This window comes from Leptopilina boulardi, unplaced genomic scaffold (assembly GCF_019393585.1).
Source record: "Leptopilina boulardi isolate dan_hultmark-lab unplaced genomic scaffold, ZJU_Lbou_2.1 LbouV2_368, whole genome shotgun sequence".
Taxonomy (NCBI): Eukaryota; Metazoa; Arthropoda; class Insecta; order Hymenoptera; family Figitidae; genus Leptopilina; species Leptopilina boulardi.
The window spans coordinates 2064584-2076961 of NW_026137938.1; the positions used below are offsets into that span (position 1 = coordinate 2064584).

General features: G+C 25.8%; 4 protein-coding genes across 4 annotated transcripts; 2 read left to right on the forward strand and 2 right to left on the reverse strand.

Annotated features, from left to right (window-relative positions):
• The first annotated feature begins 15 nt into the window (after positions 1 to 15).
• On the forward strand, positions 16 to 1438 carry LOC127287219 (parkin coregulated gene protein homolog). The gene is made up of 5 exons (XM_051314040.1): positions 16 to 265; positions 356 to 674; positions 792 to 941; positions 1014 to 1225; positions 1298 to 1438. The coding sequence occupies exons 1-4, from the start codon at positions 161 to 163 to the stop codon at positions 1172 to 1174; spliced, it is 735 nt and encodes a 244-aa protein (XP_051169997.1). The 5' UTR covers positions 16 to 160; the 3' UTR covers positions 1175 to 1225; positions 1298 to 1438.
• On the reverse strand, positions 1336 to 5667 carry LOC127287217 (probable glutamine--tRNA ligase). The gene is made up of 8 exons (XM_051314038.1): positions 5462 to 5667; positions 4497 to 5251; positions 2885 to 3182; positions 2425 to 2804; positions 2031 to 2346; positions 1742 to 1962; positions 1478 to 1670; positions 1336 to 1387 (listed from the first exon to the last, which is right to left on the reverse strand). Exons 1-8 carry the CDS (start codon positions 5579 to 5581, stop codon positions 1337 to 1339), a joined length of 2334 nt encoding a protein of 777 aa, XP_051169995.1. The 5' UTR covers positions 5582 to 5667; the 3' UTR covers position 1336.
• Positions 5668 to 5827: 160 nt separating this feature from the next.
• On the forward strand, positions 5828 to 6646 carry LOC127287221 (NADH dehydrogenase [ubiquinone] 1 subunit C2). Its single transcript, XM_051314041.1, has 3 exons — positions 5828 to 6123; positions 6270 to 6413; positions 6484 to 6646. Exons 1-3 carry the CDS (start codon positions 5955 to 5957, stop codon positions 6531 to 6533), a joined length of 363 nt encoding a protein of 120 aa, XP_051169998.1. The 5' UTR covers positions 5828 to 5954; the 3' UTR covers positions 6534 to 6646.
• Positions 6647 to 6682: 36 nt separating this feature from the next.
• On the reverse strand, positions 6683 to 12207 carry LOC127287218 (chitin deacetylase 1). Its single transcript, XM_051314039.1, has 9 exons — positions 11824 to 12207; positions 9139 to 9254; positions 8730 to 8841; positions 8530 to 8657; positions 8204 to 8409; positions 7843 to 8138; positions 7530 to 7776; positions 7263 to 7454; positions 6683 to 7187 (listed from the first exon to the last, which is right to left on the reverse strand). The coding sequence occupies exons 1-9, from the start codon at positions 11876 to 11878 to the stop codon at positions 7082 to 7084; spliced, it is 1458 nt and encodes a 485-aa protein (XP_051169996.1). The 5' UTR covers positions 11879 to 12207; the 3' UTR covers positions 6683 to 7081.
• Between the last annotated feature and the right edge of the window lie 171 nt (positions 12208 to 12378).

A 12378-nucleotide genomic window follows, 5' to 3' on the forward strand; every position in this document is an offset into this window, starting at 1 on the left:
TAGTTTAGCGTTTCATTGTTTATTGATCAAGCTTCGTTGCTTAGGAACGATTTTACTTGATTTTAACCAATGAAATGTAAAATAAAAATTTGTAGAAAAACAACGAAAATAAAAAATGTAAACTATTTTTTTTTAATCTTGTAAATTATATTCTTGAATAATGGTGAATGAACGTGAATTTTGGTCAGAAATTCGAAAAAATTTACCAAAATATAAAAAGAAAAAGCCAAGAGTTGTTCCTGCTTTTACAATTCAAGCAATGCAGGTAAAATTTTTTTTTAAAAAGAAACTCAATTTTTACGAATTTATAAAATACTATTCTCATTTAATTGATTAATTATTAATTTATTTTTAGGAAAATACTGTTGTAGCGAAACCGCCGAAAATTGGTGTTTACGATCCAAAACCACCAAAACCATCAACATTTCGAAAATATTACGAGAGAGGGGCATTTCCAATTTCACTTGAAGATGATGGCAATGGACAGAGAATCAGTTGGAAAGTTCGAATAGAAGATTTAGATTTTCATTATTATCTACCAATGTTCTTCGATGGTTTAACAGAAATTGAAGCGCCATATAAATTTCTCGTTGAACAAGGAATTACCGAAATGCTCGAACATGGAGGGACAAAAATTCTTCCAGTTGTACCACAACTTATTATTCCAATTAAAAGTAAATGAGTTTTTCTTTTTAATCGTAATTAAAATTAAATTAAGTGTATTAATTAAAAAATTTTCTAAATTAAATATACTAATAAAAAAAAAAAAAAAAAAAATTATCAATTTTTAGAGGCATTGAATACAAAAATTCCCGAAATAATATGCATGACAATGAGAGCAATTCAGCGTCTTGTACGTTCAGGCGATTGTATTGGAGAATCATTGGTACCTTATTTTCGACAAATTCTTCCCATTCCTAATTTGCTCAAAGATAAAAATGGTAAATTTTCACAAAAAAAAATTATCAGTAGAAAAAAAATGAAATTTTAATTTAATATAAACTTTTTGACAGTAAATCTTGGAGAAGGAATCGATTATTCTCAGCAACGTGGTGAAAATCCATCGGATTTAATTCAAGAAACATTGGAAATTCTCGAAAGATACGGCGGTGAAGATGCATTCATAAATATCAAATATATGGTCCCAACTTATGAATCATGCGTTATGAATTAAAAGAACAGAAAAAAGTTGACATAAAATTCAAAATTTTCAAAAAAAAAAAAGGTAAATTTTTTCTTAATAAATTTTAATAAATTGTTTATACATTATAAATATATTTATTTTTTTTCACTGTAGAAAAAGTGATGGCAAAATATTTTGAATTTCAATTCGAGTTTAAATTTTTCCTGAGTCCTCTTTCAATGTGACAGTTCTATTAAAAACAACCTGGAACAATATAATGGCAATATTATAACAATAGAATGTGAAAAAAAATTATTATTATTCTTTTTTTCTTTTGAATTAATGTCATCTTACCTTGTTGGGTTTTGTATCAAAATCGACGCAAAAGAATCCAATTCTTTCGAACTGCATTTTCTCCAAAGGCTTTGAAACTTTTTCCAATGATGAATCGATATAAGCGACAATCTCTTTTTTACTGTCACGATTTATATCACTGAGAAATCCATTTGGAACTTCATTACTGTCTTCTGGATTTCTATGTTTAAATCTAGAAAGAAAATAGGTTTCATTTTTTTTTCTTTTAAATATAAATTTTAAATAAATAATAAAAATAGTTACAATCGATCATAAAGACGAACTGAAGCTGTAGATGGATTTGAAACCCAATGAATAAATGCCTTAGGTTTATTTTTATCAGAAACTGGCTCTTGTTTAGCAATAATATTCGTAATTCTACCATTTGAATCTTTTTCCACCGATTGAAAAGTAATAACAACACCTGTATGTTTTAAACCAACTGATTGTTTTGGTGTCAATCTTCGAAATCCTTTTTCTTCATTCTAAAAATAAGGAAAATAAAAATTATTAATTAAAATTAATAATTTTTTAATTATTTTTAAAAACAAACCTCCTTAAAATCAGTGGCTTCAATATAAACAACATCGTTGAAAGTAATAGTATGTTGTCCCTTTTCTGGCTCATTGGGAAAATTAGGAACAGAAATTGAAATTGAATCACCGTGAAAATTGGAAATGGTAATTTTCAATGGATCTAAAACAACCATATGACGCGGTGCAGTGATATTTAAAACATCTCGAACTGATGCTTCCAACGCTTCAGGATCAACTGTCGCTTGAGCGCCAGTCACTCCCATTTGTGCGCAAAAATTATTAATTGCCTCCGCGGGAAATCCACGTCTTCTCAATGCAGTCAATGTAAAGAGTCTAAAAATTAACTAATTTTTATTTCTCTTCTTTGTAAAATTTTTAATTATTGAATCAAATTATTTATTATTAATTTACCTAGGATCATCCCAATTGGAAACAATTCCTTCGTCAATTAATTTAGCAATTTTTCTCTTTGACACAACGGTGTAACTAACATTGAGTCTTCCATATTCCCACTGAACGGGACAATAAATATCAACAGCATTGCATAGCCAATAGTAAGATGATCTTCTCGATTGAAATTCTTTTGTACATAATGAATGTGTAATGTGTTCAATGCTATCGCATAAACAATGTGTAAAATCATAAGTCGGATAAATGCACCATTGATCGCCGGTTCTGTGATGTGGAACATATTTTATTCTATAAGCAACTGGATCTTGTTTTCCTTCCTCAAGTGTTACTTTCATTCGAAGTGTCGCTTCACCTTCTTCCATTAATCCGTCTTTCATATCCTAAAAAAGAAATTAATTACAAAAAAAAATTAATTAAAATAAAATTAGTTTACAAAAAAAAAAAAATAATATAAGCCTACCTGAAATAGTTGAAGACTTTCTTCAATTGGCCTCTCACGCCATGGACTCGGTGGTGGATTGAAACCTTTCATTTGATCGCTAGTTTGATGACAAACGTATGCCATACCCTTTTCAATAAGTTTCACAGCCCAATTATAAAGTTGTTGAAAATTATCCGACGAATATGTTATTTCATTTGGCTTATAACCCAACCATTCTACCATTTCACGAATTCCAATGAAAAATTTTTCTTCCTCCTTTTCTGGATTTGTATCATCATAACGTAAATTACATGTACCACCATAAGCAGCTGCATAACTAAATAATTTTTTTTTTTTCATGAAAAATTTTATACAAAACTTAATAAAATTGAAATTTAATTTTTAAAAATAATTTGATATTTCGAAAAGATGGAATTAAACATTTTTAATATCAATTAATTTTAAAAAAATGTATAATACAACTTTTTTTAAAAAAATAAATATAAATTCTCTAGGAATTAAAATTTAATGATTTAAAAACATTTTTTAATATATCAATTGTTAAAATCGGGACGCATGATTATGTTCTAAAAATCATTAGTCATACTTTACATTTTATCGAATTTTATTTGTCCTAATTAGTTTTTCATTTAGATGAATTTTCATTTGTTCGAATTATTATTTGATATAATTTCCATATAATCGATTTTTCATACTACAGAATTTTTACTTAACCGACAAATCATTTAATAGAATTTCTAATTGATAGAATTTTCATTTGTCCGAATTTTCAAATGGCCGAACAAACAATAGACAGAAAGATTTCGGCGCGATTTTTAAAATCAACCAATCAAAAATTATTCATAAAATTGTGATTGGTTGATTTTAAAAATCGCGCTGAAGTCTTTCTGTCGATTGTTTGTTCGGCCATTTGAAAATTCGGACAAATGAAAATTCTATCAATTAGAAATTCTATTAAATGATTTGTCGGTTAAGTAAAAATTCTGTAGTATGAAAAATCGATTATATGGAAATTATATCAAATAATAATTCGAACAAATGAAAATTCATCTAAATGAAAATTCATCTAAATGAAAATTCTATTCAATGAAATTCTACCCAATAAAAATTCTTTAAAATGCCGATTATGTTAAATGAAAATTCGAGCAAATAAAAATTCTGACAAATAAAAATTCGAAGAAATAAAAATTCTGTGAGTTAAATTTTCCGTTATATAAAAATTCTATCATATAGAAAATCGGATTGATGAAAATTATGCCAAATGCTATTTCGAACAAATTAAAATTCGGGTCAAAACTAATTAGGACAAATAAAATTCGATAAAATGTAAATTATGACTAATGATTTTTAGAACATAATCATGCGTCCCTTAAAATCAGTAAATATATCAAATTCATTAAAATTTTTAAACAGTTTTAGTTAAAAAGGTTTATAAATACTATAATTCTAAAATTACAATTTTGAATAATTTTTCAAGATATTTAATTACAAGGGATGTAAAATAATTGAAAATTTTGATTGCAGATTTTAAAATAATTGAATATTTTTTTAAAAAAGAATTTCCAACTATTTTTTTAATAATAATTATTATAATATAAAAAAAATAAAACAATGAAATTTTTTTTAATACCCAAAATTGATGTTAATTGCTTTAGCGTGTCCAATATGTAAAATTCCATTTGGTTCAGGTGGAAATCTTGTTCTCACTTTACCGCCAGTAATAAGAAGATGTTCCTTCAATAATTTATGAGTATTTTCAGTAACAACGTAACCTTCTGTTTTATAATTTTCACCAGGTTTGTGAAAATTTACTTTTGTTTTCATTAATTCACTAATTGTTTGTGCATCAATTTTATCCTTTACAATCTCATTTTTTTCTTTATCAGATTTTTTCTTCTCTTTTTCCTGTGATTTTTGTTTATTTTTTCCATCTTTAACAATTGGCATCAAATCAGCTTCTGTTTTTTCACCCAATAATTCAAATAATTGTGAATCAAATTCAATTTTCAATAATTTTCCATCGGCCCATTTTAAATCGTTACGAATTTTTTGCATTAGTGGACCGGCATTAAAACGATATCTCTTTTCAATGATTTCGTTTTTATTTTTTTCAATTATTACATTAACGGCATTTTTGATTTGTTCTTGTGTAATTTCAATACCAACACCACAAGCATCTTCAAATGCTTTAATGTCAATTGATTCTTTAATATTGCTGAGAAAATAATTTAAAGCAGCATCGACCCTTTGAATTGTATCCAATTTTTTCTTAACTATTGATTCAGACATAAATGGCAATTTATCGGCAATTTGAACTTTAACTTTTGACGCCAAATGATACAATAGTATTCCATTTTCATTGTTAAGAACACCGTGCTTAGATGCCTGATATTTTTTTTTAATAATAAAAAATTTATTTAAATATAAATTCTAAATTTATACGAAAAATATGTTAGGAGTTAGAAATTATTTTTAAAAATGAATTAAAATATAAAGATATACATTATTTATACATGCAGTAATTTATAAAAATATTTAAAAATTCTATATGAAGTCTAAAACTAATTTTCAAAATTACAATAATTATTAACTAACCTCACTAATTGCAGATTTTAGATGTTTGGTGACTTGAGCATTTTTTAGCGTCTCTTTAGCTTTTTGTTCACTCAATCCAATTGTTTGGAAGAGTTTTATATCTTCATTATCAGTTGTCATATTTTATTTTTTTAATTAAAAAAACTTGTACAACGTGCTAAAATTATAAACAGATGACGTTTACATAAAAGAAGTTACGTCAGCTTCAGGGCTGGGATTGTATATGAGAAAAAAAATGAGAGGTTGTGAAGGTACCCTAATGTCAAAACTAGACAAATGATCACAGCGCCCCTAATTTGTGGCTATTTTGAAAAACAGTATTGGTTTGAAAATCAAAGTCATCATAATCCTTTCTTTTATTTTTATTTTCTCATGACATTTTTTAGGTTAGAAAAGACAATCAGCTGGTGGTCTAAAAAATTGTTGTTTTTTTTTTGAATTACCAAATTAATGTTTAAAAAGTTTGTTATTGTTTAATATTATAAATAAAAATATGGAAAGTGATAATCCAAATATTAAATGGGCACTAGATTTACTTACATATGATCCTTTATATGAACCACACTTTGTAGCAAAATATTGGTTGCAAATACCGTCTGTATTTTCTGGTCCTGCGATAGCAAGTTACATAAATTACACCCGAGGATTAAAACTTTATGCACGTAAGTTATTATTTTAATTAATAAATTCATTTTAAAATTTCTTAATTTCAAATGTAGACATTGTTACCAAATTTTGTTTCTTGATGATTTTTGTTTGTTATTTTTTTCTTTTGTTTTTTTTTTTTAAATGAAATAAATTTTTTTAGGACCTTATTTGCATGTCGCATTTACTGCCGGATTACTTCTTGGATCACATTTAATAGACACTACTATTAAAAACCAAGATGCTAGAAGAGATGCATTTTTACGTGATTATATAATTCGCCATCCGGAAGATTTTCCTCCGCCAGGTAATGTTCGTTAGTAAAAAAAAAAAAAAATAAATTAAAACAAATTACACATTTTTTAAATATTTTTCAGAACGTAAAAAATATGGAGAAATATTCGATACTTGGATACCAATACGATAAATGAGGTAAAATTAATTAAATAGCTTTATTATCTAATTTTTTGCAATAGATGCAAAAAAAAAATAAGTAAAACATCTTGTAATTGAATAAATAAATTAAATTATCAATATTAATTGTAGATGATGAAGAAAAAAGAAGTCTAGAAAATATTTCCTTTTTTTCAAAAAAAAAAATTTATTTTCATTTTTTGTGACTTTGATGTTATTTTTTTTTTTTTCTATAAACTGAATTTGAGCAACAGATTTTTATTTATTACAATATTGCATTTAACACACACTCTCATGCACCAGGTAAAAAAAAAAAGAAAGAAAAAAAAAACAGTCTAACAAAATGAATCCTCGACAATGGATTCGAAAAAAAATATTTAAAGATTCAATCGACACTAAATTTGCGAAAAATTTGTGAAAAAATTTTTACGCTTTTCTTCGATAATATAAAATTGTCTCGTTGTCGATTTTTAATCCTCATCACTTACGGGGGGGGAGGGGTTTCTTGAATGGAAACGGCGTTACTTTGTACAAAGGCGCGAAGTCTAAAAAAAAAAAATTTTATTTTATTTTCTCAGGATTGTAAATGTCATTTGAATATCCTGTGCCTTTTGCATCTCCCACCCAGGGATATTTATTTGGACATTCTCTACATGCTTCCAAATATCTAAAAAGAAATTTTTTTAAAATTATTTTTCTATTATTGGTGTATTTTGATATTTTTTTTTTTTTAAATTCTTACCTGGTTGAAGTAAAATTAGACTCTGGTGGTTTAAAGTCCAATGCACATTTATTGGGATTATTGCAAGGTGGTCCGGGAATATTTTCTTTTTTTGTACAGGACCATCCTGAAAAATAATCTAATTCCTTGAGTGGTCTTGGATCTGTTATCCAATTTAATGCTTGCGTTGCAGTTACAAAATAAACATCGGGTCTGCAATTAATAATATAAATTATTTAATTAAAATATTTCAAAATAATTTTTCCAAAAAAAAAAAAAAAAACTTACTGTTCAACTGCCCAGTCTAAAAATTTATGAAGTCCTCGTTCGAGTTCTTTAATTTGAAACCAATTTGTGTGAAAGGTCATCATATAAGGCGCTCGATTTTGTTCATAATATCGATTGAAATCTTCTTGAAGCCATTCAAAAACTTCCTGTGGATCGTGATTGTGAAGTACACATTGATCGAGATATGGACAATGACCACCTTCATAGGTCTCAACGTAATGCGCATTCAAAGGTAGTTCCCAAATTCCTGAAAAAATAATTTTCTAAATTCTTCTTCTTCTTCTTTTTTTTTTAATTTTACTTTTTAAATTACCCGGAAATGATCTTGTGGGACATGTTCCTGATTTACATTCATGTGGTATTTTATAATCGAGTGTATAAGGCCAAATAGGAACTTTGAGTGGTGAAATTCCAATGCTACTATCGTAAATATAACCAAAATCTTCAATAACACTGTATTGTGTATTACGTCCTGGTTTTAAATAAGGTGCTCTCATTCCAGCAATTTCGGAACTTGAAATATTACTAAAATGTTTGAGAATTTCTCTCATTCCAATCATTTCGCCAACCCATTCCTCATAGCCTTTGTCTTCTAAACCTTTTTGAAGTCTAAAAATTTTATTGTTTCATTAATTTTAATTTTTTTCAAAATATAATAAAATTATTAATCTTACGATATTGTCTCGGTTGCAATTTCATGTCCATCGTGAGCGAGACTTTGAACCATATTATAATTACAATATTCATGTGAAATAAAAAATGTCCCCTTTAATGGACAATTATTTGGATTTAAACGATCTTGGGAAAATATTTTTTGATAATGATCAAAATTATTATGATTTATCGCTCCATCAAATGTCATTATTATCATTTGTGGTGTCTAAAATGGAAAATATATTTTTTTTTAATTTAAATTTTCTTGTTGAAATTAATATTTAATATTATTTATTAAATTGTAATTATTAATATTTTTTTTAATTTATAATTTTAATTGAAAAACCTCTTTTGGTTGAAAACCACCGGGAATAATTGTTCCATCTCTAGAGCAAAAACAATAGGGAAGAATGCACTTTGAAGTATCACATCGTTCTGCTAAATCGGTGGGTGGTTCAGTTGCAGGAGCTGGGGCTAAAAATTTTTTTTTTTTATTAAATCATTTATAATTTTTGAAATTATTTTAAAAAAAGAAAAAAAAATTACTTGTTGCTATTGGACCACATCGGGCTTCGTTTTTAAATGTACAAAATTTGCTGATGTCATCAAAATGAAGACCTGATGGACATCTATTCAAATATGGATATCCATCAACGCACTGAAAGAAAAAAAAATAATTTTAAACTAAAAAAAAATTGTGCAAAAAGAAGATAAAACGCTTCAATGATTGTCAGGATAAAGTGAAATTTTTTTTCTTTTTCTTAGAAATTATTACACTCGTAAAATCTTTTGTAACGATATTGACATACTTTGTCATATCACAATAGTAAATAATATTAATAATTATTTTCGTTTTATTAAAGAATTTTTGTAGTTATGAAATTATTTCCGGTTTTAATATATATATTTATTGTCGATATTATGGAGAAGAAAATTTTTTATTCAATAATTTTACCTGATAAAATCTTCTACAAGTTTGTGGATCTGCGAAATTTCCATTTCCTTGACCCTCTGGACATTTGAATTCCTCGTCTTTTTTCTCTTCTTCTTTTTTTGCTTTTTGACCATTAACTGAAATTAGAAATTTTTTTTTTTTTTTTTTTTATAAATTACATTTTTATTTTATCGATCAACCTTCTTGTTTGTTCTACTTTTGCTATTTACCTTTCAATTATTTTTTATACATTAAAATGCAAAACGGAAAGATTAAAAAATTTATCATTGGTCAAGCTTACAAATTAACATTTTGCCCAACACTGTAAAGTCATTATCATAAAATATAACATTATATTAATCAAGATAATAATGGAAAATTAAATTGGAATTTTTTTTTTTTTAGCTACTTAAGAAAAATAAATGAAAAATTTAATTTATTTAAAAAAATGAAAATTGCAAATTTTTTTTTAATGTTAAAGTAAAATTGTGTTGGCAATTATTCTTAGAATTTTCAGTTCATTAACAAATTACATCATTTTAATAAATCTTGTGCAATTTCAGAGGCTTAAATCTCGTAACTTCAGAAGTGTAACAGAGTTAATCACACCCATTGCTGTAGTTTTTTTTTATGCAAATTACAGCGGATGGTATCATTACTAGGTCATTTTCTTTATTTGCATTCACAATTTTTATTTCTTTACCAATTCATTTGATACAATTTAGTTCTTTACACCCACGTTTTTTTATTTATTTTTTCACATATATAAAATCAATTCTTAATAATTAATTATAATTTATTTTATAGTTTATAAAATATTAATTTATTAATATTATTTTATAGTTAAAAAAATATTATTAATAATTTATTTATTTAATAAAGCAATATTTTTTTGAATATGAAAATTTTTTAACAATTTTTCAACATTTTCCTTTTTTATTCTGAGGCTTTGTGTTTTGAGGTGAATCACCTTTTAAAATTGACGAATTGAAATAAATTTTTAAAGAAAACTGGTAATAATGTGATTAGAAAATGGGCGAGAGAAATTCCGATGGGACCCAGAAAAAAGAGAGGTTTGAGAAAGCGAGAAACTTTGTTGCGGACATTCCAATATATCAATGACACATTCGGCCCAAATATAATTTCCATTTTTTTTTTTTTTTTTACTTTTTTGAAACACCAAAACCAGTTTTTGATAAAAGTCTAAGACAAATTAATTTTCTATTAAATTTATTTTTGGAACTTTAGTTTTATGTTTATTTTTAAGAGATTGTTTTTATAATTTTATGTTCTCGAGGAAAAAAGAAAAAATAAAAAAAAAACATTGAAAAATTATGGGACATATTTGGAATTCAAATATATGACCATGAATGACTGATAACAACTGAGATGTTTTATTAAATTACTTTCTTATTTTAAATGAAGGTCAAAAATAAAATGATTGTCCCTCGATTCACGTATAATGAATGACAATTTTTTTTTTCATTTATTAACAATTTAATCATTGTCACGAATTAAATACGTGAAAATAACTCAAAAAATGATTTTTTTTTTCAAGACAAATTTGTTTTTCTTTTTTTGAGATGAATGGCAGAATTTTGCTAATTAATTGTTAATTTCTCAGAATAATTAATTGAGAAAATAAAAAAAGGAATTTTATATTATAAATAAAACAAAAAAATATTAATTAATTTATAATTGATAATTTATAATATAATTTTTAAATAAATTATTTGAAATCGAATTTCAGTGAAACAAAGCTTTCTTTTCGAACTTATTTTTTTTTCTTTCTTTTTTTTTTGAAGAGAAAGAAAAATTAATTAGTTTTCAGTGGGAAATTTCAATAATGAAGTGTAAGAAAAACGGTACATTGACAGTGTACAGTGGAAAGTGAAGGTGCAGCATGTGGCAATGACGTTGTGCACCATGAGAATAAAAGTCTTGAAGCACATACGACGATAAAATGTTTCTATATATACATATAAATATACGTGTGTTGGATATATGCACGAATCTTATGTAAACGGTAGAGAAACTTGAGAGAAGCCCATTTTTTTTTTTTTTAATTGAAATGATTTTTTTTTAAATCATCATTAATCGATTTCTTTCATTTAATCTCTATAATATTTTATTCTCTCTTTAAAAATTTATTAATATAAACAAATTAATTTTACTATATATATTTTTTTTTTCATATTTTTAGTTAAAATAATTTTTTTTTTTTAATTATACATATTTAAAATGGATGCAAAATTGAAAAAATAATGGAATTTAATTATTAAATAAAATAATTTTTTTTGAATTTATTTTACAGTTTTCTATTTGTAAAAATTTAATTGACTCTCGGAGAATAATTTTGTTATTAATTAAAATATCACAAAGTGAATTGTATAAATAATGGAGAAAGTGAAAAGAAAGTATAAAATTTGGTCCTTTTCACTGTGGACGATAAATTAAAAGTTCAAGGCAGTTCGTTAAACTTTAAAAAATTTCCAAAATTCAAATTAATTTGTGGTATAAATAATATTAATTTTGCAAACAACGATTTTAAGAATCATTTTTATTCTTTATTTCTTAGACAAAAAAAATGTAAATAAAAAAATATTTTGAGTTTTTAAAAATTTAAATTTTTTTTAAGGCTTTTTTTTACAAATAGAGGAAAGTATTTTAATGATTATTTGCAAAAATATGAAAAAAAAGACTCACCAGAGGCTAAAATAAAGAATAATAAGCAAAGATAAAATGTTTTATGAAACTTCATGATTTGTTCCGTGGCGAAAAAAAAATGCGCTCACGGTCGTTCACCAAAATTTACTGATGATTTCCTTCGGATTTTTTTTTTCTTTTACACGTTAAACTGACACAAATTTTCGATAATTTTTGTAACTCGTTGATTAACATGTATCATTGGCTAAATGAGAGGATATATTTTTTTTTCTTTTTTTTTTTTTTTTTTGGGAGCAACAGCTCTCTCGCGACACTTATACACCTTGCGATTCTTTCTTGATGAAAGAGACTACAAGAGACCAAAGCCCTCTTCCAGCAGAGTTACTTAAAACAGGCTTCTGACTATTCAGCTCATTGGCTGACCACTTTCTACCACTGTCGAGACGCTTGAGAAAAGTAGCTTTTAGTCGGCTACAAAATAAATAGCTGTAAATTGACTGCCGCAACCAATCGTTCCAGGATCCCTCGTTAGTAGCATTTATGAACTCTCCATCAACAATATTAAATTATAAATTCTAATTACAAAAAAAATGA

Bases quoted from the DNA above. Each gene is read 5' to 3' on its own strand.
- LOC127287217 (XM_051314038.1), bottom strand. From the start codon at position 5,581: ATGACAACTGATAATGAAGATATAAAACTCTTCCAAACAATTGGATTG. The intron at 5,252-5,461 runs GTTAGTTAATAA...AAAAAATATCAG, and splicing joins TAAAATCTGCAATTAGTGAG to GCATCTAAGCACGGTGTTCT. The intron at 1,963-2,030 runs GTTTGTTTTTAA...CCTTATTTTTAG, and splicing joins AAGCCACTGATTTTAAGGAG to AATGAAGAAAAAGGATTTCG.
- LOC127287218 (XM_051314039.1), bottom strand. From the start codon at position 11,878: ATGAAGTTTCATAAAACATTTTATCTTTGCTTATTATTCTTTATTTTA. The intron at 8,658-8,729 runs GTAATTTTTTTT...AAAAATTTTTAG, and splicing joins ATGTGGTCCAATAGCAACAA to CCCCAGCTCCTGCAACTGAA. The intron at 8,410-8,529 runs GTTTTTCAATTA...TTTCCATTTTAG, and splicing joins GTGGTTTTCAACCAAAAGAG to ACACCACAAATGATAATAAT.
- LOC127287219 (XM_051314040.1), top strand. From the start codon at position 161: ATGGTGAATGAACGTGAATTTTGGTCAGAAATTCGAAAAAATTTACCA. The intron at 266-355 runs GTAAAATTTTTT...ATTTATTTTTAG, and splicing joins TTACAATTCAAGCAATGCAG to GAAAATACTGTTGTAGCGAA. The intron at 675-791 runs GTAAATGAGTTT...ATCAATTTTTAG, and splicing joins ACTTATTATTCCAATTAAAA to AGGCATTGAATACAAAAATT.
- LOC127287221 (XM_051314041.1), top strand. From the start codon at position 5,955: ATGGAAAGTGATAATCCAAATATTAAATGGGCACTAGATTTACTTACA. The intron at 6,124-6,269 runs GTAAGTTATTAT...AAATTTTTTTAG, and splicing joins AGGATTAAAACTTTATGCAC to GACCTTATTTGCATGTCGCA. The intron at 6,414-6,483 runs GTAATGTTCGTT...AATATTTTTCAG, and splicing joins GGAAGATTTTCCTCCGCCAG to AACGTAAAAAATATGGAGAA.